The sequence below is a fragment of the Aplidium turbinatum genome, chromosome 1 (genome assembly GCF_918807975.1).
Source record: "Aplidium turbinatum chromosome 1, kaAplTurb1.1, whole genome shotgun sequence".
Classification (NCBI taxonomy): Eukaryota; Metazoa; Chordata; class Ascidiacea; order Aplousobranchia; family Polyclinidae; genus Aplidium; species Aplidium turbinatum.
In genome coordinates, this window is record NC_137472.1 from 21,886,402 (window position 1) to 21,908,738 (window position 22,337).

The 22,337-nt window shown below is 38.6% G+C and overlaps 1 protein-coding gene and 1 pseudogene across 3 annotated transcripts in view; both read left to right on the forward strand.

Annotated features, from left to right (window-relative positions):
• Nucleotides 1-18,138, forward strand: part of LOC145770856 (double-strand break repair protein MRE11-like) — a 37,004-nt gene extending 18,866 nt beyond the window's left edge. The window contains exons 6-18 of one of the 3 annotated variants that reach the window (XM_082582607.1): nucleotides 4,569-4,710; nucleotides 5,173-5,287; nucleotides 6,004-6,189; nucleotides 6,298-6,553; nucleotides 7,117-7,243; nucleotides 8,411-8,508; nucleotides 10,142-10,282; nucleotides 11,925-12,046; nucleotides 14,840-14,941; nucleotides 15,500-15,585; nucleotides 16,197-16,390; nucleotides 16,817-16,899; nucleotides 17,599-18,138. In XM_082582607.1, the coding sequence (XP_082438733.1) occupies nucleotides 4,569-4,710; nucleotides 5,173-5,287; nucleotides 6,004-6,189; nucleotides 6,298-6,553; nucleotides 7,117-7,243; nucleotides 8,411-8,508; nucleotides 10,142-10,282; nucleotides 11,925-12,046; nucleotides 14,840-14,941; nucleotides 15,500-15,585; nucleotides 16,197-16,390; nucleotides 16,817-16,867 (1,620 nt within the window). In that variant the 3' untranslated portion in view covers nucleotides 16,868-16,899; nucleotides 17,599-18,138. Of the gene's footprint in view, nucleotides 1-4,568; nucleotides 4,711-5,172; nucleotides 5,288-6,003; nucleotides 6,190-6,297; nucleotides 6,554-7,116; nucleotides 7,244-8,410; nucleotides 8,509-10,141; nucleotides 10,283-11,924; nucleotides 12,047-14,839; nucleotides 14,942-15,499; nucleotides 15,586-16,196; nucleotides 16,391-16,816; nucleotides 17,538-17,598 lie in introns of those variants that run through there. The other 2 variants (XM_082582599.1, XM_082582615.1) reach the window with 2 other exon arrangements.
• LOC145788266 (uncharacterized) lies at nucleotides 17,184-20,745 on the forward strand (annotated as a pseudogene).
• The last annotated feature ends 1,592 nt before the right edge of the window (nucleotides 20,746-22,337 follow it).

A 22,337-nucleotide genomic window follows, 5' to 3' on the forward strand; every position in this document is an offset into this window, starting at 1 on the left:
TTGAAAGCTCTGACAAAAGCAGGCGCGGAATGCTGATCAGACCGCAATGGGGCAAAATTTTATTGAAAATTGTTTTATGGTTAGTATTTTAAACACAAAGAACGTGTACAATCGCCAAGTCAGGTTTTTCCTTTAGTATCCCTTTAATCCTTTACAGTCTACTGCTCACCAGTTCACGAATCTCAAGCGCGTGGTGTAAATCAATTTGCAGTACTGTACAAGTGTACAGCACATGTAATGAATCATTCGTGGCCGCACACACAAATTATCAGGCCTCGAAATTCGTTTTTGTTGACGGTGGACAAACGTGTCTGGTCTGAGCAGCTATATCGGCGGACACACCAGTTTTAGCGTCAATTGTCATGCTTAATTGCTTCATCTTGATAATTCTTTGCCATTTAAGAACTATAGCTACGGTTTAGAAGGCGTTTTAAAATTTCAGCGAAGTCACTCTAAAAGGCTTTCATCAGACCAACGACATGCGCTTGAAGACTGAAGAGCCAAAGCGCCGTGTAGCTGCTAAATACGCCGCATACCTAGTTAACTTCCACCGAACGAAGTCGTGTGGCTTCTTGCGTTACAATGCTTTTTGTTACGCTGATTCAATGTCATCAATCGTTGAATCAACGTAAAAATCGAAAGTTTTCAATAGAAGTTAAGGGATACAGTATTTACATTTTCAAGATGCGCGCTAGAATGCGCAAAAAATTATATTCTCGCAACAATTGTTCGTGCCATGCAGTGACGATTTGTATCGCTAGTTCCTGTGTTATTTCTCGGCCGACAAATATGACCGATCTAGATGGTACTTCCCGCGGAAATCACATGCTGTGACGGCAGACATGTCTGCCGTGAATTTTGAGGTCTGAATTATTCACTTGTACGGGAACGCACTGCGTGTCTGCAGTTCTGATAACTGTGTGAACCATATGAAGGAAGAAAAAATGCGCTTGGAACAAACAGTCTACGAAAAAAGTCGGCGCGCAAGACGGAAAATATCAACTTTACATTTGTTTAACGTCGCACACTGTTCATTTAACAGATTTATTTTCGAATCCTGATATCCGAAAAAAAACTGCAAATGCGATTCGAATACATTGAGATTCGAATCTCTAAGATTCGATATTCTCTATTGTGCATCCCTACCCTTACCGTGGTGTTAGTTGAGCCATTTGGCTACTAGTTTTTAAACACCTGTGGACCCGGTTGTCGTCGTTCGATAAGGCTTGTACTTCCTACAAGTATTGTTTAATATACGCAGAACGTAGAGCACTGTGAATGAAGAAATAAAAGCAACTCATATAAAAAAAATTGCAAAAATGCAAAAAGTGGCTCAACTAACCCGACCTTCCCCTACAGCTAACAGCTGAATCAAAGAGTTATTCACAAAAGAAGTGCACCTTCGATACTCGTCGATGTTTATTTCTGATTTATGGCGCATAATGATCAGTTTTTACGTGTGGAAACATAACAAGCAGAAGCCTGCCAGTAGCCTAATAAATAATTCGTTTAAGCAAATATGGCTATTTTTTGGTATTTAAATGAAACGAAACACTTGCGGTCTCAACTACTTAGCGGTCACCCAAACCAAACCTTAAAAAAAAACTGTTAATGTGTATGATGATTATGTGCCTGATCTGGTACAGACGTTGGCGATCATGGTCTTCCAAACTTCTCTGTCATTTGCCATTCGTATAAAATCGTTCGTTTTGACTGTTGTGTTTGTGGCCCATTGATTCAAGCTATTTAAATAAGTTCATCTTTGTCGACCTCTGCTTCTTTTTCCCTGTATTATCCCCAGTAGTGCTAATTTTTCCAAATCTACATTTCTGTGAATATGACCTACAAATTGCATCTGGCGCCTACTAACTGTTATTAATCTCCTTTCTGCTCTTGCCAATTTTATAACTTCGTCATTACTCATCTTTTCAGTCCAAGATATGTGTATACTGTATAGGCTACATGTGTAATGTGTACGGTATATGTTCACATTTTCACCACTTCCAGAAAAGAAAACACTTCGTCATTGTTAACATTTTAAAGGTATCTAATTAGCGAAGAAGCGAAACAAAGGTAGTAAAACTGATTTCGATTTCCAATCTGCTTGAGATCATGATTTTTTGCGTTTTATTTCGATAACTTCACTGTTTTGATCGTTGTTGTTCACTCGCACGAAAAGGAAACGAATCGGCTTGTTTTCCAACTGTTTCAATTATGAGCTAATAACAATATCAAAATTTTTACGACTAGGCGTATTGCATGCGTAAAACTAATCGTTTCAAGCAGCGGTTCTAATAAATTCGGTTTGCGACCTGGGTGTCAATATAAACAAGACAGTAAGCTTAGCCAAAGGCTATTTTAATTAAGTAAAGTAGCGGTATGGTTATGACGTCATCACCTTTCTCGCCCCCCAAGGTTTTTTGAAAAGTCGGCGCCTATGGTTGGTGTGTCTTGTGACATCACGATTTGTAATGATTAAATAAAGAGTGTGGACAATTGGACACGAGGCTTTCTTGTCAACATTGCCTGGGTATAATACAATTAAAAAAGCAAACAGGTGGTTATGCGGCAAATGGTTGATATGAACAATAATAACACTGAGTGACCCAAAAATTGGTGTCTGGAATGTTAAACTTAGGGGTATATCTGTGTGGTACTGATTCCGAAAATGCCACCAGGTCTAGTTTTTGGGGTATGGCACCCCCTGTGACGCCAGATTTTGCTTAGTTCTTATATACCTTTAGGAGATCTGAATTTTTTCTTAAACATCAAAGTAGTGTGGTGCCACAAGTACTTTGGACAATGCAAATTGCAAACCACTCAAAGACAACATAAATGCAAAAAAATGTAAAACTATGAGTTCTTTAAGGTCTGTGCAACATCATAAATCGTCTTTTACAAGGACTTTTTCAAGGGCATAGAATCAGGGCAGTTTCTTTGCTGGTTTAACACTAACAGTAACTAGTCATCCTTGTGGTACTTTTCTTCGATTATACTGATATCCTGGAAAAAAACTTTACTCTGTTTTTCACTCAATCTTTAACGTATCAAGATTTTTTGTAATTTAGTCTACGTGCATGTAAAGATAAAGAAGACTTAATGTCATGTTGCTAGTAAGACCTTTAAAGTTAGTCACCATGTGGCCTACAAATTCAAAATAGTTGCTTTTGCTGTGATTTTCCCAAAAACATTAAATATATAACTAGCACAAATACCCTTCCAAGTGTGACTGAGGCTGCGTAGTGCGTACCATGAATATTTATCAGTTCCCTGATTTGGTGGCCCTCAAAAGTTCATCTGATATTCAGTGTTCATCACAATTTTTTGTACAGGAGTCGAAAGCATGAACATCTTTGTTTTTCAAATTCAAATATTGAAAGGGAATACTAAGCTACTGTACTGTTACTGTATATGGAGTGGAAGGTTGACGGTTTTCTTACTGGCAATGAGCGAAATTTTGCTCACTTGCTTTTATATCTAAGCGACCACTGTTTTGTTGTGCAGTACTCACTTCATTGTTTGCTGTTTTACAATTAAAAAACGCATAGCTAATTTGTATTGATTTTCAAAAAGGAGTACTCATTGTAAGGTATGGTATTTTTTACAGATTTACTTTTCTAATTCATATTCTTTCATACTCGTTGAATTGTTATTGCTCTCTCAAATTTATCGGAATGGCCCGATTCGGTGAGTCCGATTCGGTGAGTCCGATCCCTTAACGGGGGATTTTTTCAATTTTTTTTTTTAATTATCGGGTACCGTGGCCTAATTATCATTGCCGTTTTAGGGTTAGGGGTTAGGAGTTAGGGTTAGGGGTTAGAGGTTAGGAACTCACCGAATCAGACTCACCGAATCGGACCCACCGAATAGTAGCAGACCCCAAATTTATAGTTAGTTACCCCACCCTGTTTTTAAATCCAAACAAATGGTAGGTTCATCAGATAGGTTTATTAGTTCTGGCAAATTGTTGTTTAAATAGTAGAACAGAAACTTCAACGAAAGGAGACTTTTGCCTGTTTCTACATCATGGTCCGCCCACTTTTTTTGTTAATTAATGCGGTTGATTGCTTTTGCATTAATCGTACATATCTGACTGGGTCATGATAATGGTGTTTAGACCAGAGTGATAGCCGTTTATCGTTGATACTTGCAGTGAAACTGCACTGAATTTACACACTCGAAAAAGCTCCTCAAGAATTTCTTTATGCATAACCTTGTAAAACTGATATTTTTACACATTTCTTGCATTGATGATGTCTTTGACTCCTTTGAGTTTTTAAGATATCATTAAAATACAATTATGTTGATATTATGCCATGAATGCCTTCTGGTCTTGTTGAGGTAGCCCACATGAGCACTGAGCATAATCCAGCATCACAGGGTATATCATATCTCACAAACTGGACCTGATTGGAAACAACTGATCACATTTTTGGAATCAGCGCTCCAAATACAGTATACCCTAAAATAGATTTTAATATACCAGGCACAAATTTGTTTTGTTGGCTAGTGATACCTACTCCCACGCAGTTTAATTTTTAATAGCACTTATTGTTTTGGTTATCTAGGCTGGAGAATTAAGTGCCATAGACTTTCTCAGTGTTGCTGGTTTACTAAATCACTTCGGAAAACAAACCAAGTTGAATGAGATTGAAATTCAACCTGTTCTCATGCAAAAAGGAACAACGAATGTAGCTCTTTATGGTTTAGGTGGGTGCCATACTTTAGTATAATGTTAGTAGAATTGTCTAAAAAATTCTGAAGATGTCTAATCATTATCTTTTAGTGGTGCGATACTGATGTGCCCAATCTAATGAACGAAACACGTGTTTATCGTTGCCGATTCTTGCTACAATCGGCTACCGAGAGTTGATTGGATGGTCTTAATGGCAAGCGGGGAGGCTACGCCGTTATAGTTACCGAATCGCAATTGCTCGTTGTTTTAGTGAGTACTCAGCCATGCGCTGACTGCCAGAAAGAACACTCTTTTCTACATTACAATTTTAAAGCTTATATAAGCCTAAATTGAAGGACAAAAGTATTGAAAGTACAATGCGGCTCGCGAAGACTTACGAATAGCGAAATGATGTTGTGCCAAGAAAACGTTTGGAAATCTATGATCTATAATTCTATATAGTAACACCATTTTGATTTATCCACTTGTTGGCGTAGGTTCCATTCGAGACGAAAGACTTCATCATTTGTTTTTAAAGAAGAATGTCACGTTCTTCCGACCTCAGGAAAAGTTCGGGGAGTGGTTCAATATTTTCGTTTTGCATCAAAACAGGTAAGTCATTGCACATCGATGATATGACCACTGCATGAGATGAGTGTTTATTCTTGGATTCGTGGTACCTGAGTAATATATGATATATATAATAATAAAACAATATTGAAAGGGAAGCATTAGTGAAGATGCATTCTTTTCATTGAAGCAGTAAAACGGGTTGGGTTATGAAGATATTCCAGAAAATAAAATACGCTCCTTTAAAAAAGTTATGCAATCTAGTGTTATCCATAAGCTTTATGGATATTTTACCCTTTTTGTGTTGGCACTTGGCATTATCCACTTGTTTGCGCTGTGTTAGTGTAAACAAAATGATTTGTGGTGCTTTCGTATTATTGCCAAGAAATATTTTTATTGTAGTTGTTGTGGTGACATTACGTTTATTTTATGTGCCACATTGCCAGCGTCACTGCAACGAGACCTTCTGCCTTTCTGGTACAGACGTTGCAATTGATTGCAATGCGTACTTGCGCGTTGCAATCAACCAACGTTCTGTATCTCTGCGTTTCTTTGTATGTGTTTTTGTGTATATTAGGTTGCTTTGATATTTTGAATTGAGTAAGTGAGTAAGTAAAATAAAGGTCAGAACGTTAAACTTTGTTAGTCATACTGTGTTTAACATATCGACAGTCCGTCTGTCAGCACTGCCTAAACTTTTTATATTTCTGTAAAGTACAACAGGTGAATTTTATTAATGTATCTTTGTATTGGTGCAGGGCCAAGCATGGAACTACAAATTATATTCCCGAAGAGTTCATAGACGAGTTCATGAACTTAGTCGTGTGGGGTCATGAGCACGAATGCCGCATCGACCTGGAATTGAATGCAATCAAGAAATTTTTTGTGATGCAGCCTGGGAGTCCGGTTGCAACGTCACTCTGTGCTGGAGAAGCAAAGCCAAAGTATAGTGGTTTCGTATACTTGTTTTTTTGCTTGCACACGAAATGCGTTTAATAACCGGTCAGTTGTGTTTTTCCAACTTAATTAATTTTGAATCTTTGTGATTTCAGACATGTAGCAGTCTTGAAAATACGTGGCTGCGAAATGAAAACTGAAAAAATTCCTCTCCAAACGAGTCGACAAATGTTTGTGGAAGATATTATTTTGGCTGATCACGTTTCCCTGAAAAGCAATAAGTCCCCTGAGGATATCGAGCGTGCGGTACGAGCCTACTGCAAAGAACGGGTCCAGAATCTCATTGTGCGTGCCGAAGATGAACGCAGCGGCCATCCCAAACAACCAACCAAGCCATTGATCAGACTGCGGGTGAACACTCATGTTTGTTGCTTTTTTTTATAAGAAAATGGTAAATCCTTATTATGTTGGGGTCACGATTATTTTTCCTTCAAGTTCAAGATAACCAATCAATTTATTTTCGTTGTATTTCTTGCATTATTAGCTTATTATGCAAAGTATAGCCTCAAATTTAGGCCGTTTCTTTGCCGATTGCGATATAGGGAATTCAAGTTTTTGGGATGGCCCAACGGATAAGGCGTTGGATTTCCAATTATGCCATCCTGGTTCGACTCCCGGCTTCAGCTGGTTGTTGAAAACACGCTCACCTCTACCTAGGATGTAATAATTTGGATGGGCATAATTGCTGCGGAAAATGCGACCGAGAGAAAGGAACTGGCCATCCTACTCTCCTTAGTGCCGATTGCTTGGTATAATGAGACCTTATCTTCTCATACCCAACACTTGAATCAAGTATGGGACCACTTTTACCTTTTTAATGAGCTTTTGCTCGCCATTTTGTGTGAGCGTGCGGCAAGGAATGTTACGGCCTTCATTGATAACCACTAGTACCCTTATTCTATCCATATTTACAGGTAGACTACAGTGGGGGTTACGACACTTTCAATGCATATAGATTTGGTGCTGAGTTTGCGGACCAGGTTGCCAATCAAGAAAATATCGTTCACTTTCTAAAGAAATCTGTCAAACGACAAGCCTCTGGTTCGTTCTTAGTGGTTTGTTTTTCACACACAATTTGTTTTTGTTGTTTTAATTAATAGTAGCATGGCCACATGGAGATGCGGCCTGATTTGTCACATTTTGCAGATTTTGATTACAGCTATTGCTAGTGTTTAACTGACATTTTTTGAGATTCTTTTACTTTATGCTGTCTCCTAATGATATAAAAGCTTTTTGTTGCCTTGGGGAAGCAGTAGCAAATGAGAAAAAGTAAGTTGAAAAACGCTCAATCAGACTGTTATTGAAAAATTAACAGTCTGACTAAAATCTTCGAAATCAAATTTTCTTTGTTTTTCAACATCTGAGGATGTTAAAACCTATTGTGTCATCTGGGGAAAACAGTAAAGAAAGCGTAAAAATCTAATTTTTATAAAAATTTATTTAAACATTCGCCCAAAGTTGGCAAAATCTGGAAATTTCTGCAAAATGTGACAAATCAGGCCGTATCTTTAGGTAGCCATGATAGTAGGAAGATTAAAGTTTGGCTTTGTGAACATCAAGAACCCAAATATTGCGAGGGTAGACAAGAAATACTAAATGTGAATTTTTAGATTAACCATGGTGGCAAGGTTTGAAAGTGTCGTCACTTTGTACTTTGTTTGTAACGTCCCCGATTTTATTTTCTGGCATGGAATGAAGAAAATTATTCAAACGCTATTCTGAAACATTACTACATGTAGCCAACAGTACTCTTTCTTAGAGATGAACAATCAAGCTTCATTGTATAGTATGAAACTAGTTATCCTAATTTTGTTTGATGTCCAACCAGAGTTCGACCCAGTTACAACAGACCGACTGCTGAACTTTGTAGCAGCACGATATGCAACGTGGTTCGCTATTTAAGATATTTGTATGGATTAAACAGGTCGCGCAGTTCAAAGAAAACTTACTCCTGGTCAGGGTTGGCCAAGGAGGTTTCCCCCACTTTAGTTTTACCCGGGTAAAACCCTGGGGGAAACTGAGGAAACTTGAGGTATTAAAATTTACAAATGTGAATGAATTAATGATTACTCCTCATAGTTAATGTTTATTACCAGCATATTTTGAATGAACCTATTAGAGTTCCTGTGCTCATCCTATAACAAAAAAAAGTTGAAAACTTATCCCTAGCGCTTACTTACAGCGTAGCATAATTTGTCATGTGCACAGGAATTGATGTGGGTGGCATTGATGATATGATCGTTGAAGTTGGTGAAAAGGTAAAAATTGCTGATCTAGTCCAGGAATTCCTCGACAAGATGGATAAGGTGAGAAATTTTTGTTATGTTTACAACAATTATAAATTTTCCACTATTTGTAATAATAACATAGATAATTGCATTTCGAAGTACAGAAGCACCACAAAAGAAAACTGAATGTAGCGAAAATCTAGATCAGCGGTTCTCAACCGGGGGTCTGCGAAGCGTTTGCAGGGGGTCGTAAAAGTTTCTGAGTTTGCAGGATGATTGATAAATTACGGCATTTAAAAATTGGTTGTGCTTTATGCAGTATGTGTACTACAGTAATTCTCAAACTGTGCGTTGCAACGCCCTGGTGCGTCGTTGGAAATTACAAAGGACGTCGCACAAAAATTTGGTTTTCTGACTGAAACATTTGCATATAAAAAAGTTGAAGGGCGGGGAAACCCAAAGTAACTTTTTGCGAGTTTTTTGTTTCAGCGTGATGTCATTGTGTACAACATGCGTTTTACCAAAAAAAAAATCCAAATTTTGTTGCCCTCGTCTCGCTAAGGCCGCTTTTGTTTGATACCCGTTTGCGAGGCCTCACGCGCATCCAGCCGTGACGCTGTACGCTGTGACGTCACAAGGTACATACAGCCGTAGCCAAAAGTTTAAGACGAGATTTGATTTATAACGATTTTGCATTACTTCAAAATACTGCATCAGATATTGTTTCAGTTGCATCATCTTATATCTGATGCAATATTTTGAAGTAATGCAAAAATCGTCATAAATCAAGTCTGGTCTTAAACTTTTGGCCACGACTATATGTACCTTGTGACGTCACAGCGTACAGCGTCACGGCTGGATGCGCGCGAGACCTCGCAAACGGGTATCAAAACAAAAGCGGCCTTAGCGAGACGAAGGCAACAAAGTTTGGATTATTTTTTTTGCTAAAACTCATGTTGTACACAATGACATCACGCTGAAACAAAAAACTCGCAAAGTTAATTTGGGTTTCCCCGCCCTTTAAATCTATTTATAAGACTACGAATGTTCAACTAAATTTTTTTGAGACAGCAGATTGTTGATCAATGCTTAACTTAGAAATATAAACGTTAGTCAGCATTTAGCAGTTTATTTGTACTCATAGTTTTGCCATGACTGTGATTACAAATGAAGAAAGAGAGAAAGTCTTTGTAAAGGTTGCAAAATTGATATTAAGTTTCCTTAAAACTTGTTGAAAAACATTAAATCAGCATATAAATTACTGATTTTTGATCCTGAACGCCAACATATTGCTAATAATATAACTTTGTCAATGTCATCAATCGTCATAAGTGCCTCGCGAGTTGAGCAAATTTTTCTAAATGTTTCGCTTGAAAACTTATGAAACATTTGTTACCATTTGGAGACACGATATACCAAAATTTCTGATAAAACTTATTCCGCAACCGCTTCGAAGGCGCCAAAAGCGGTCCACCAAGACAAAAAGGTGGAGAACCACTGATTTAGACAGTCACTAAGTCAGTTGCTCTCAATTTGCCATGCCCTTTGGTGTTGCCAGGAGCCGGGTGCTCTCGAGCAGTGTCGAACCGACGTCCTTTTGAACGTCATGCTGCTGCTCCCACCACTAGACCACGCACATGGACAGCTTACAAGTTTGGTCTTGATCAAACATTTGTTAAATCAACGTGTGACATGGTCTGCTTTGTTTCAGAAAGATCAAATGACGTTGTTGACAGCTCGAGGTCTGAGCAAGTCCGTCAATGAGTTCGTTGACAAGCACGAGAATAACGCCATATCCGAGTTATGTCAGCATCAGATCAATAAGACTAAAGAACATATACTTACAAAGAAGGTATGCCTCATGTTAGCAGCAATGATTAGTAACCGCTTCTTCTATCTCTAGGTGGTCATCGGTCAAGAATTATACATTTATACAGGGTGCGCCAGAAAAACCTACCACATTTCAAACTAGGAAAAAGAGACAAAATTTATAAGCAATCAAAACAATTATTGTCTCATCTCAAAGTGAAAAGGTTACCATTTGATGTATTTCGCTCAAAAGCCTCAATGCCGAGGCGTGCTTGCGAGCTGAACGACTAAGAGATTGCTAAATTGACTCTTTTACAGCAAAGATGTTTGTTGGAGTTCGAACACTTCGAGGCCTTCCGGGTGGCTTTCGCTTTAGTGCTGAACCCTTAGCTCTGACATTTTTGACCCAGAGCATTACAGATTTTCGATTGGGACCAGGATCGTTACGGTTTAGTTTGAAATGAGTCATAAAATTTCTTAATTTTTCCATTTCTAATGAAATCTTCCACAATAAATGCACGGTGTTCGTCAGTCCAGGCCATTTGACATACCGATACAAAATTTTAAAAATTTGCACAAAAAATTATTTACTTATAAAAACTAAAACCTGAAACACAAATGGTAAGTCCTTTGCTGCAAAATTTCAATTCAACCTCCTGTCAGACTGCTACAGCTTTGGTACAGTAACAATTTGAAATGTGGTAGGTTTTTCTGGCTCACCCTGTTACAACTCCATTCTCTCAAGAATTAATGTTATTGAAAGGCAGCTCTCGCCCTTTAAATTTATGCGCAAAAAAATACGATTTCTTATGATCACTTCCAAGTTAATAGAAGGCAGATTTGCAGCAAAAAAAGAGGTTTTAAAAATCCATCAAAAATGGTTTCTTTAATAACAAAATTAAGTTACCCAAAAATAGTTTTCAAAATGTATCTTTCCTTTTTAATTTGCAGTACTTTTTTTACTTGTGGTGGTAAGAAATCGTCTCTTTTGGCTTCCAAAATGCGTCAAAATTTTTGCACTTTCGATTTCAACGGCCATGTCGCACATGATAACGAGCACATCAAACACCAAGCATTTCGATAATCAAAAATTGTGAAAATATGAAACACCCTAATAATCATGCATTGACTTAATAATACTGGTATGTGATTTGGGGTTGCGCTAGCTGCAGACGAATACTTTTATACCCAAACAACTATACTTCAATTACCATGTCATAATCATTATGCGTAGTCCCGCCGTAGGCTACATTTTTGTTCTAGAATGGGAGAACTATTTTATTATATAATTCTGTTTTGGTGTTTCGATGATTACTTACCGATAGCAATATATTGTTACGCAATCTCTTATTTTGAAATCTGCTTTTAGAAAATTTTGTGTACGTGTGATTTTGGAAACTTCTTTGACTTGTTGACCAAAAGATTAAATTCTTGTGATGTAATATTACCATAGTCTCTGGAAGCTTCTGGTCCAAGCAACCTGCTATAAATAACCGGCACTTTCTTTTTCGTCACGTGGCAATGCTGTTTCACCAAATTAACATTTGCTTGCATTTAAAAATTTGAAGAGATCATGCTCTGCTATCGCAACAGGTTGATTGCCAAATTGTGAGGCTGGTGACAACCGACTGATGATGCCAAAGTGGTGGGTGCCACCTTAATGATATAATAATGCTTCGATGCAGGACGATATTGTGATGGAGCGTGGTGAGATAGTCAACGAAGTGAACCGGTTCCACGTTGAGAGAGAATCGCAAGAGCGACTTAGTGACGGCGGCGACCTAAACCACGGGGATGATGCCGGAAGGCGAGTAAAAAACAAAACAATGCTCATGAAGAATCATGAATATTTCTGTGCTCATTTTAAGTCGGTCCGTATAAAATGCAGCACGGCTTTTAGGTGCATGTTAGGTAGATGCCCTCACTGTGATGTCAGGTGATTGTGATAATCATGTTTTATTTTGCGCCTATTGCAACAATATGCAGTGCCCTGCGATTACAGATGCAACACAACAGACGACTGGAAGCAGCGAAGGGACATGATAGTCACCGAGTCTGTTGCTCCAATTATTTGGCACGCCGTTAAATGTCGTGCTGAGACACAGCTGCGTGCTCTGGAGCGGTGTCGAACCAACGTCCTTTTGATCGCCGCGCACACGTCTATACCAATCGGCGCTACTCTGAGTAAAGTGCATTTTATAAAGTGTTTGCTGGTTGCGGCAGTAAGGTGTATATTTGAACTAATAACAGGGTCATTCCATTGCTACTGGTACAGTCGTGGAACCATATGTCATAGATTTTTATGAAATTTCATATGTACAATCTCCCTGCAATTTTAAGAAGAGTGATACCAATTTTACCGAAATTGGCCCAGTACTTTTTGAGATATCGGCGATTGAAAATTGGCCCTTTTCATGCATTTTCGTGATCGCTCATGCGTAAAAATTAACTGCAAATTTTGATTGACCTATTATGAAGGTGTTTCAAATGGTAACTTGAAAATTCCAATGCATATGAGTTATCCAAAGTAAGGAGATTCTGAAAAGATATATTGTTTGTTTGTTTTATATCACTACAGGCCACCAAGTGGCTAATTTCACACATGACTATTTGTGATCAGTCATGCATGACGAAACTTTGATCGCTTATAGCAAAAAACACTCTACTTCGATTTTTCTGCAACTTGGCTTAAATGAAAGGTAATTTTCTTGGCTTTCTAGCTTGCAAATATGAAGTGGGATATTTGAGTAGAAATGAGGTAGTTTGCTGTAAAAAGTGTACCGTAAAACTCGCCACTTGGTGGCCTGTAGTGATATAAAACAAACAAACAATATATCTTTTCAGAATCTCCTTACTTTGGATAACTCATATGCATTGGAATTTTCAAGTTACCATTTGAAACAGCTTCATAATAGGTCAATCTAAATTTGCAGTTAATTTTTACGCATGAGCGATCACAAAAGGGCCAATTTTCAATTGCCGTTATCTCAAAAAGTACTGGGCTGATTTCGGTAAAATTGGTATCACTTTTCTTAGAATTGCAGGGAGATTGTACATATGAAATTTCATAAAAATCTACGACATATGGTTCCACGACTGTACCAGTAGCCATGGAATGAACCTACAGCAAACTACCTCATTTCTACTCAAATATCCCACTTCATATTTGGAAGCTAGAAAGCCAAGAAAGTTACCTTTCATTTAAGCCAAGTTGCAGAAAAATCGAAGTAGAGTGTTTTTTGCTATAAGCGATCAAAGTTTCGTCATGCATGACTGATCACAAATAGTCATGTGTGAAACTAGCCACTTGGTGGCCTGTAGTGATATAAAACAAACAAACAATATATCTTTTCAGAATCTCCTTACTTTGGATAACTCATATGCATTGGAATTTTCAAGTTACCATTTGAAACACCTTCATAATAGGTCAATCAAAATTTGCAGTTAATTTTTACGCATGAGCGATCACGAAAATGCATGAAAAGGGCCAATTTTCAATCGCCGGTATCTCAAAAAGTACTGGGCCAATTTCGGTAAAATTGGTATCACTCTTCTTAAAATTGCAGGGAGATTGTACATATGAAATTTCATAAAAATCTATGACATATGGTTCCACGACTGTACCAGTAGCCATGGAATGACCCAACAACAATGATAGTAACAATTAATCAATAACCAAAATTATTGTCATAGATCTTCAGTTGTTCAGCTGGTTGGATGAGACAATGTTTTCCACGCGCTGATTTATATGAAAATAAAAGCTTGTATCATGTCATACCGTAGTTGTTGCTGACGTTTTATTAGTTTTAAAAAACGAGGCAATAACCATCAATTTAGTTTGTTTTTATGTTTAACTATCACAGCGACAGCAATACATGAAGCAATACAGTGCAAACGCTAAAACATGCTTGAGACTTAAATGCTGTAAGACGTGGCTCGGTTGCAACGCTTCAAGAAAATCACAATCAGGATGAAAAAATTAATGAACTGAAAATTGTGAAACGAATTATAAAAAAGAAAAATAATTTGATATCATGAAACTTGTACTTGATGAGAGACGTTGACCATATGTGGATCGACCATGGCACATTATCAAGAAGGCGATGGTTAAGCGTAACACAACTCGATGTGATTAGCTAATGCTTTCCTGTTTGAAATTTTGTTTCAAACAAAGAAAACTAACAAAATGTTTCATTGCATCATTTTTTTTTTTGTCTACATAAGATAATAGTAAATTGGGTTGTGTTACTCAGTTATATATGTCCATTGTTTATATTGATACATAGATTAGATAGGCCTCATTTTAGCCTCAGTTGAAACACGTCTTTAGCAAATTCAGGAGATAATCTGATAAATCTTGAACATCTCTGTTCACCCCTTTAAAAGTTCTGGTACACGATCGTGGGCTCGCTATACCGAGAGAAAGGGAACTAGTTTGAGCATACTATACATGCACTGCATATTCTCTGATGTGACCCTTGGTTGACGTGACCATCCATAATCCATATGCTTTCTTCAGACTTTGACGATCACCGATGATTTTGCATGAAATTTTTGTCAGGATTAGTTTGGTGCTTTATTTGCCCATGATACATCGCAGAATTGGTCGGGAAAGCAGAGATGTTGAATCGCTCGATTCTGATTCTGATGGAAGGGTAACCGACAGCGCGAATACGAAACCTATAAACACACGTGGGAAGAGGTAAGAAGTTCTGGAAGCTATTCTAGGTAATGGAATTGTGAATGATAAATTGTTATCTTTTTGGCAGTCGAATGTGTGTTACTTTACAGCGATAGACCGGTAATTTGGTCTTTTGGCGACCTCATCAGTATCAGACATACTATAGAAAATATTCAATACCTATCGAATATCTTCTTGATATGGCGAGTCTCGCTGATCGTTCGGTGCTAGGGAGACCCTAAATATACCCATCTGACTGGCAGAGATCATACAGGGGCACAACAATTAGCACTATCGATTCCTCTTATTAACACTGTACCAGCCGAGTATCTACATTCTACAACCGTTCCATTCAGATCAGTTCACTTCAAGTGACTCTGCTCCAAACAATTTAGGAAAAAATATTGACTGGACCACGCTTCTATTACCGCCGATTAAAAAGAATACTAAATTAATATAATAATTTATCTTATGGGTTCATGGCAATAATTACGTTATTTTCATATGGTGAAATTTTTCATCGGTATTTATTTGCTTTATTGTTATAACGCTGAATTGTAACGTTAACCTTTGTAAAAGCAGCGCCAGACCGCGAAGTCGTGGGAGAGGCCGCGGGAAGGGAATTAAGAGCGCTCCAAGTGAACGAGAAGCTGGAGTTATGGAGAGTAAGTTTTTTTGTAACTTTTCTGCTACGAACAGCTGATGATATTAAGGGTTTTGCATTTTTTGCTATTTTCAAAATTCAATTTAGAATTCCAGTCCTTTTAATTGTTTCCACATTGTGTATCGAGGCTGCTGGTCTGAGTGGTCAGGGGTACTGAAAGAAATAGCGGATTTAAAATAAACTCGCATTTGACCAGAAAAATTGCAAGCGGTACTCGTACATACCAAATTCATAACTGCAGACAGTAGCACACTGTTTCGACCTTCCAGCCTCATCAGTGCAGTAGGTACACTGGGTATGATCACGGAGCTATAAACCTGGTGTGGCGATTTTCCAGTTTGTGATCCCTAAAGAGGCCACAAAATTGGTACTTTCGCCAACCTTGCCAAAGTGCTCAAACTGAAAGCAGTGAGCGATGCACAATGTAACAGCAAGATGTCTCCAGCAAAGTGCTCAATCGGCGGCAAATTTATATGTATTTATTTTTTGTAACACTGGATCATAAACAGGGGCGTATCAAGAGTGTAATTTGTTTAAAGGCATTGTTATGCTATAATCGGTAATTGATGAAAGTAAGAGTGAAGGTTGGCTACAATGTCGTTGTTGTTTCAGGTTTTTTGAGGCAGTCACAACTTTCCAGTTCAAAGTCACCAAATCGCCACGTCGCCACTTACGGAAATGCTTCGGATGATGACGTCATAGTCATGGAAGCCGAGTCGTCGCCACGTTTTAATCGTCCGAGCTCGACACGAAACGTTCGCAGGAAAGGTCGTGGCCAGGGTGTGATTTATAACGAACCAGATGAGGTAGGTAGCACATTAGGAAGTGATAAGCAAGTTGTTTGGGCTGATGTTTTTTGCATTTAAGTGAACCTTCAACGAGGCTGTAGTGTCATCAGTAGTGGATCTAATTGGGGAGGGACCACCAAAGTTCTATCGAAGCAAAAAAAATTAAGAAAAACGGACAATACCAAAATATAAAAATCAATGAAGAAAATAATGATATTGGGGGTCTGTTGGCTTGCCCTAAAAGTTTTCACCTCGTTTTGTAATTGTGAAATGTGATTGACCAAACGAAACGAGCGAAAAATGAGATAATCTACGGTATTTTATCGGTTTGGGGGACACGTAACCAAGTGCCCCTCCTGGATCCGCTACTGAGTGTCATAAATGAGTTCAACTGTCGATTTTAGCTTCATTGGCAGTATTATTGGAATTGATGTCATCTATTAGGAGGATGATAATCCATTCACTGCTGCGATCAAGAAGAGGAAGAAGCGTTGACAATCCACGCAAGATTAACTACGTCATCCCAACGATATGTGGAGAATCTTCTCCTTTGATGCAAACTGAACTTGTTATAATGTTCATGCTTAGGCGTTGTGTCACAATTGTATTGAAAAGTCTTAATTTATTCTTTTTCGGTTAGTAAATGAGGAGAACTAAGTGTGGAAATCATTATCAACTTGACGGAACCATGATTTTTTCAACGCAGGCCCACTACTTTATTAACTTTTTTTTTTGTAAAATTTAAGAAATACTGTGTTACAAAACCAATTCATCGATTTCGTTTTTCTGTTGTCAACCTTCTTTGTGTACCATGTCTGTTCCAGGCTTAGACGTTTATGCATATCTCTTTCCATTTATCCTGGTATTTGACGGTATTAAAAATTGTTATGGTTTTAACGTGAAGATGATCTTTGAGGTTACGGTATTGAGGAAAGTGAGTTGTCATCATCACAGAGTTAGATGGTCTAAAATTGCTTCTGTAAATTTTCAAACAGCGTTGCCCTTTGTAGGCCTATATATTTTATTGTTGATGAATAGTCGGTGGATCTGTGTTTGAACTAATTTCCTACCAGGGGCGTAAGGGCTATGCCACTGCCTATCCTCGTAAATTTTATTGATGAAGGTCGTTTTATTTTCAGGTCAATAAATCAGAAAAAAATACAAAAATCATAAACTTTTTGTGTGTAGTTTTAAATGACTATGTTTTTGGTAACACTGCTTTAAGGCGATATTTTCTCTGCCTTGAACTTCTTCATCGTGTGTCACACGGCCGTAGCCCAGAGCATCACACAAGCTCTTGCTCTATCGTTGAACTCGGCCAAATCCTGTGCAGAGCATCTTGCTTTTAGGTCAGGGCATTCGAGTAGATGTTGCATTGTTTTCTCCTGTCCGCATTTGCAACTTGCGCTCCCCATGGAATACCCCCAGTGTCTCATCAAAGTTTTACACCTGCCAGTGCCAGTTCTTAAGCGGTTGAGGCATCGCCAATACTTCCACGGTTCACGCTTTCCGAGAGGAAGGCCCTCTACGGGTGAGAGCTCTATATTGGCCAATATTAGTCCGGCTGCCAGTCCCTCCTGTCATAGTTGAACCATGCCTTGAGCTGCTTAGAAGTGCTTTGTTTCAGCTTTTATGACTTTACACCAGGAATTATTTTCTTGCAAAATTTTACTGTAATTTAACTTTTGGCTGCATAATTAATACGTTGGCACCAAATAGCAAGTGCGCGTAAGAGAGAATAAGTTTTGTTTCAAACAAAGTTGATCTAAAACATTTTCGTACCATGATGAAAATAGAGCGTTCGGCTTTAAGCCTAGACATTCTTTGGGTGTAATGAGCTGCGATAATTATTTTATGTTGTGCATAAGCCTAAGTGGAAAATTAAGTGCCCCGATAGCTCAGTTGGTTGGCGCGTGACTTCTAGAACGAAGAAGCTTTTGTTTTATTATCTTTATCCTGCATTGCGGGAAAGCGGACTTGAGCGCTATGCATCGGTGTACGCCTTCCGACGTACACCTGACCCACGCTGCAGCCGACTGCAAGGTCTGTTTCCGGTTGTCTACTCTACTTATGACTTAAATTTGGTACTACCCATTACTCGAAATCGATCACTGGGTAGAGGCAATTATCGTAAAGTTTCTTGCCCAGAGAAACAACAGCAATTGCAGGTGGCTGGAGTCGAACATGCAGGCTCTCGACTGCGAGCCCAACGCGCTAACCACTCGGCCACTGCTGCCGAGTGGTTAGCGCGCTTCAAGATCAAGCGGCGCTGATTCGACTCTTAGGGTGTGCGCTTAAGCTATAAGCACGTTAAGGACTGCTCTCCATTCAGTGGCACCTAATGGATGGAATAATTCCTCGGCAACAACACTTGAACAATCGGAAACTTAACTCTGTCGATCTCGGTGACCGGGGCGCGAACTTTTTTTCTCACAAACTTTCTGTCTCGTTTAGCCTTCTTATTTCTGTAAGTGTAGCCATTTGGTTACCGCCTGCGGTAAATTTTCTGTTGGTTAAACATCAAAGTCATTTTTTTTCTTTAAATTAATTTTTCGGTGCACAAGAGCTTTTCAAAAAAAGTAGGCCATTGTAAGCTTTTTTATATGATTGCAGAATCAAACTACCCACAATAGGTCTTTGAATTAGGGCAGCATGGTTAGATCGCTTGCACAATGCACAACCTAAGCCCATTAAAAGTAGGGGAGGGGTTAGACCAAACGTTTCGCTCTAACCTCCTCAGAATATGAAGATACATTATTACATATATAAACACCAAAAATCTTACTCAAAATCAAATAACGTTTACCCCCTAGAATATGACCGGGCCTGCGTCAGTGATTCAAAGCCTTTATGCGAAACTGCCAGGATTAAGCATCCGAATCCCCATAAAAATATTCAACAAAAGCATTTGATGTAAAATTTAACCAAATTCAGCAAAACTAAGCATAACTGGATGTCGACATGAACCAATTTGGTTAAGGTAAGTCCCATACTTGAATCCAAACATCGGGGAATGAGAAGATAAGGTTCTCATTATGAGAAGATGAGGGCCCCTAAGCCTTCGGCACTAACGAGAGTAGGGTGGCCAGTTTCTTTCTCTCGGCCGTCTTTCCTTCAGCAACTACGCCCACCCAATTTATTACACCCTAGGTAGAGATGAGCGGTGTTTGTCAACAACCAGCTTAAGCCGGGAGTCGAACCAGGGTTGCATGATTGGAAAGCGAGCGCCATCCCACCAGTGTTTCGATCTTCCGATCTTTACAACTTCCACTTTCATTTTACTACGCTGAAGAGATCGGAAGATCTAAACACTGGCCAGTGGCCACTGTCCGTAGTTACTTTTAATAATGTCTTTTTAGACGTTATTTTTAAACAAATAAAAAAAAAGTCAAAAGTCATGTAAATTTCACTTTGTGTGAAGCTACATGTAGGCCTACTTGAGGGTTTACTGTTGTTTCTTTATTCACTCGAAAAATACCTATCTGAAAAATATCCACTCGTAATTAAATATTGACCCTAATACTGTAGTTGTCCTACAGCAATTGAAGAATATTTTCTGTTTGGATTTTTACAGATTGCCTCTTCGTATGTAGGCTATACTATAGCTTACGCCTTGTTCCCACGTTCATCGATAGATAATAATTCACTGGCCAAAAAAAAAACTTTTTTCTGGGTGCCGAAGATATTTTACAGTTTGATACGGGTTTCTGGGGAATTTTGGACCCCTAAATCCGAAAATAACATCGGTTTCTTTGAATTAGCTCCAGTAGGCTATTTGAGATATCAATATTTTCAAATTTTGGCTAGATGACCAAGATAAGCCATGGGCACCTCATACTGTCTGCAAAGCATGTGTAGAAAGCCTGAGAAAGTGAACTAAAGGTAGCTACACTTAAAAATCTTAGCCATTTCAATGACTGTTACTTCTGTTTGGTAGACATACAGGGGTTTAATCGCCACAAGAAAAGCACTTGGAATTACCCAGATCTAGAATCTGCTCGGCGATCTGTGCCTCACTGTGAGGAAGTGCTTGTGCCTGAATTTAGTGATTTACTTGACATAGCTATGAAATATGATGAGCTTCATGAAAAGGTAGAAAGCTTTGCAAGTGACAACGGTGGAAATGTGTTTGAAAGTAGTTCAGCTATTCCATAGACATACAAACAGGAAGAGCTGAGTGATCTCATCAGGGATCTCAACCTATTCAAATAAGCAGCAGAAATTTTGGCATCCCGACTCAAAGACAAAAACTATCTTGGAACCGGAGCTTCCATAATATTTTACTGTACGAGAGAAAAAGAATATTGCTTCCATATTTTTACCAGCAAGATGAATTTGTTTACTGCAAAGACATCGCAGGGCTTCTGCTGTAAATGAGAGTAGGCTACCACGTTTAAAGTGTGCATTGTTACATAACGGTAGGCTATCAGATATGCATCTCTATCAATTGGCGATTCAACAAAATTAAAAGAAGAGGACAATAACATTAAAATGGTATTAGCTATACAGAAACTGGATTACGACTCTTACCAAAGCTTAATTTGTATAGGCCTAGACTTGAAAATGGTAATTTGTTTGCTTGGCCAGCAAAGCGGCTATACAAAATATCCATGTTTCATCTGCTTGTGGGACAGCCGAGCTCGTAATAATCACTGGGGGAAAAAAGGGTGGCCACCTACAGATTCCATGGGAGTTGGTGAAGCTAACAGCATCAATGAACCTTTAGTTGCCAGAGAGAAAATCATCATTCCGCCACTATAATACATCAAACTTGGTTTGATGAAGCAGTTTGTGAAAGCCTTGCCTACGACTGGCGACTGCTTCAATTATATTTGGTTTGGTTGGTTGGTTTTGAATCTTTATCTTCGGACTGACAAAGCATTAATAGGTTATTTCTGGTAGTTTCGCATACTTGTAGAGGCTCTTGACGCAGGGTCGGTTACCGTGATTGGCAGAGTGAAGTTTTCCGATTGTTGAAGTCTTGTTGCCGGAGAATTATTCCATCCATTAGGTGCCGTTGAATGGAGAGCAGTCCTTACAATGTGTTGCTCAAGCGCACACCCCGAGTGTCGAACCAGCGCCGCATGATCTTGAGCCGGGCACGTAATATTTGCAGAGCATTTCCTGCTTATGACCATCGAAAAGCTGAAAGCAGGCATTTTTGATGGCCCTCAGATCCGCAAACTCATAAAAGATGCACGCTTTGTGCAGTCTATCACAGACAAGTAGTCTATTGCACAGCAATCGTTTGTTTTAGTCACACAGAAATTCCTTGGAAACAAAAAAGCTGAAAATTACCAAGAATTGGTGGAAGATATGCTTTCCAAGTTCAATGATTTAGGCGTAAAAATGAGCACCCTATCAAGGTTCACTATCTCCTCAGCCACTTAGACCGTTTTTCTGCAAACCTTGGTGACCTAAGAGAAGAGCACAAAGAAAGGTTCCACCAGAACTTTAAGGTCATAGAAGAGCGGTACCAGGGCATGTGGGATGCCCACATGATGGCTGACTACTGTTGGAGTCTCCAACGTGACTGCTTGGCCATATCACATTCCAGAAAGTCTTACTAAAGAAAATTTGTAAATAACGACTAATCTTTTTGCATTATAATTATGATTGATTAATGTGCTTTAACAATTTACGAAATGTAGGCTACTTCGATTGTTACTAAAAGTAATGTTTGTGCTTTGACGCCACCTGTTTTTGCAAACGAAAATCTGTTGTTTATTGCTAATATTGTTTAAATTTTTGAATTTTTGCTTGATTTTCACATAAAACATGATTTGCCTATAGAAGGCTCTCTGCAATAACAATTGTCATATTTCACAGAATCGCATCAAAAATGTAGGAATAAGAATAAGGTATGGACATGCTTGTAAAAGACAGACAAGGTCTCATCAAAATTATAGCATAAAGAAAATACCAATGTCAAAATTTGCAGATTTTTAGCACTTTTTTGGAGTAA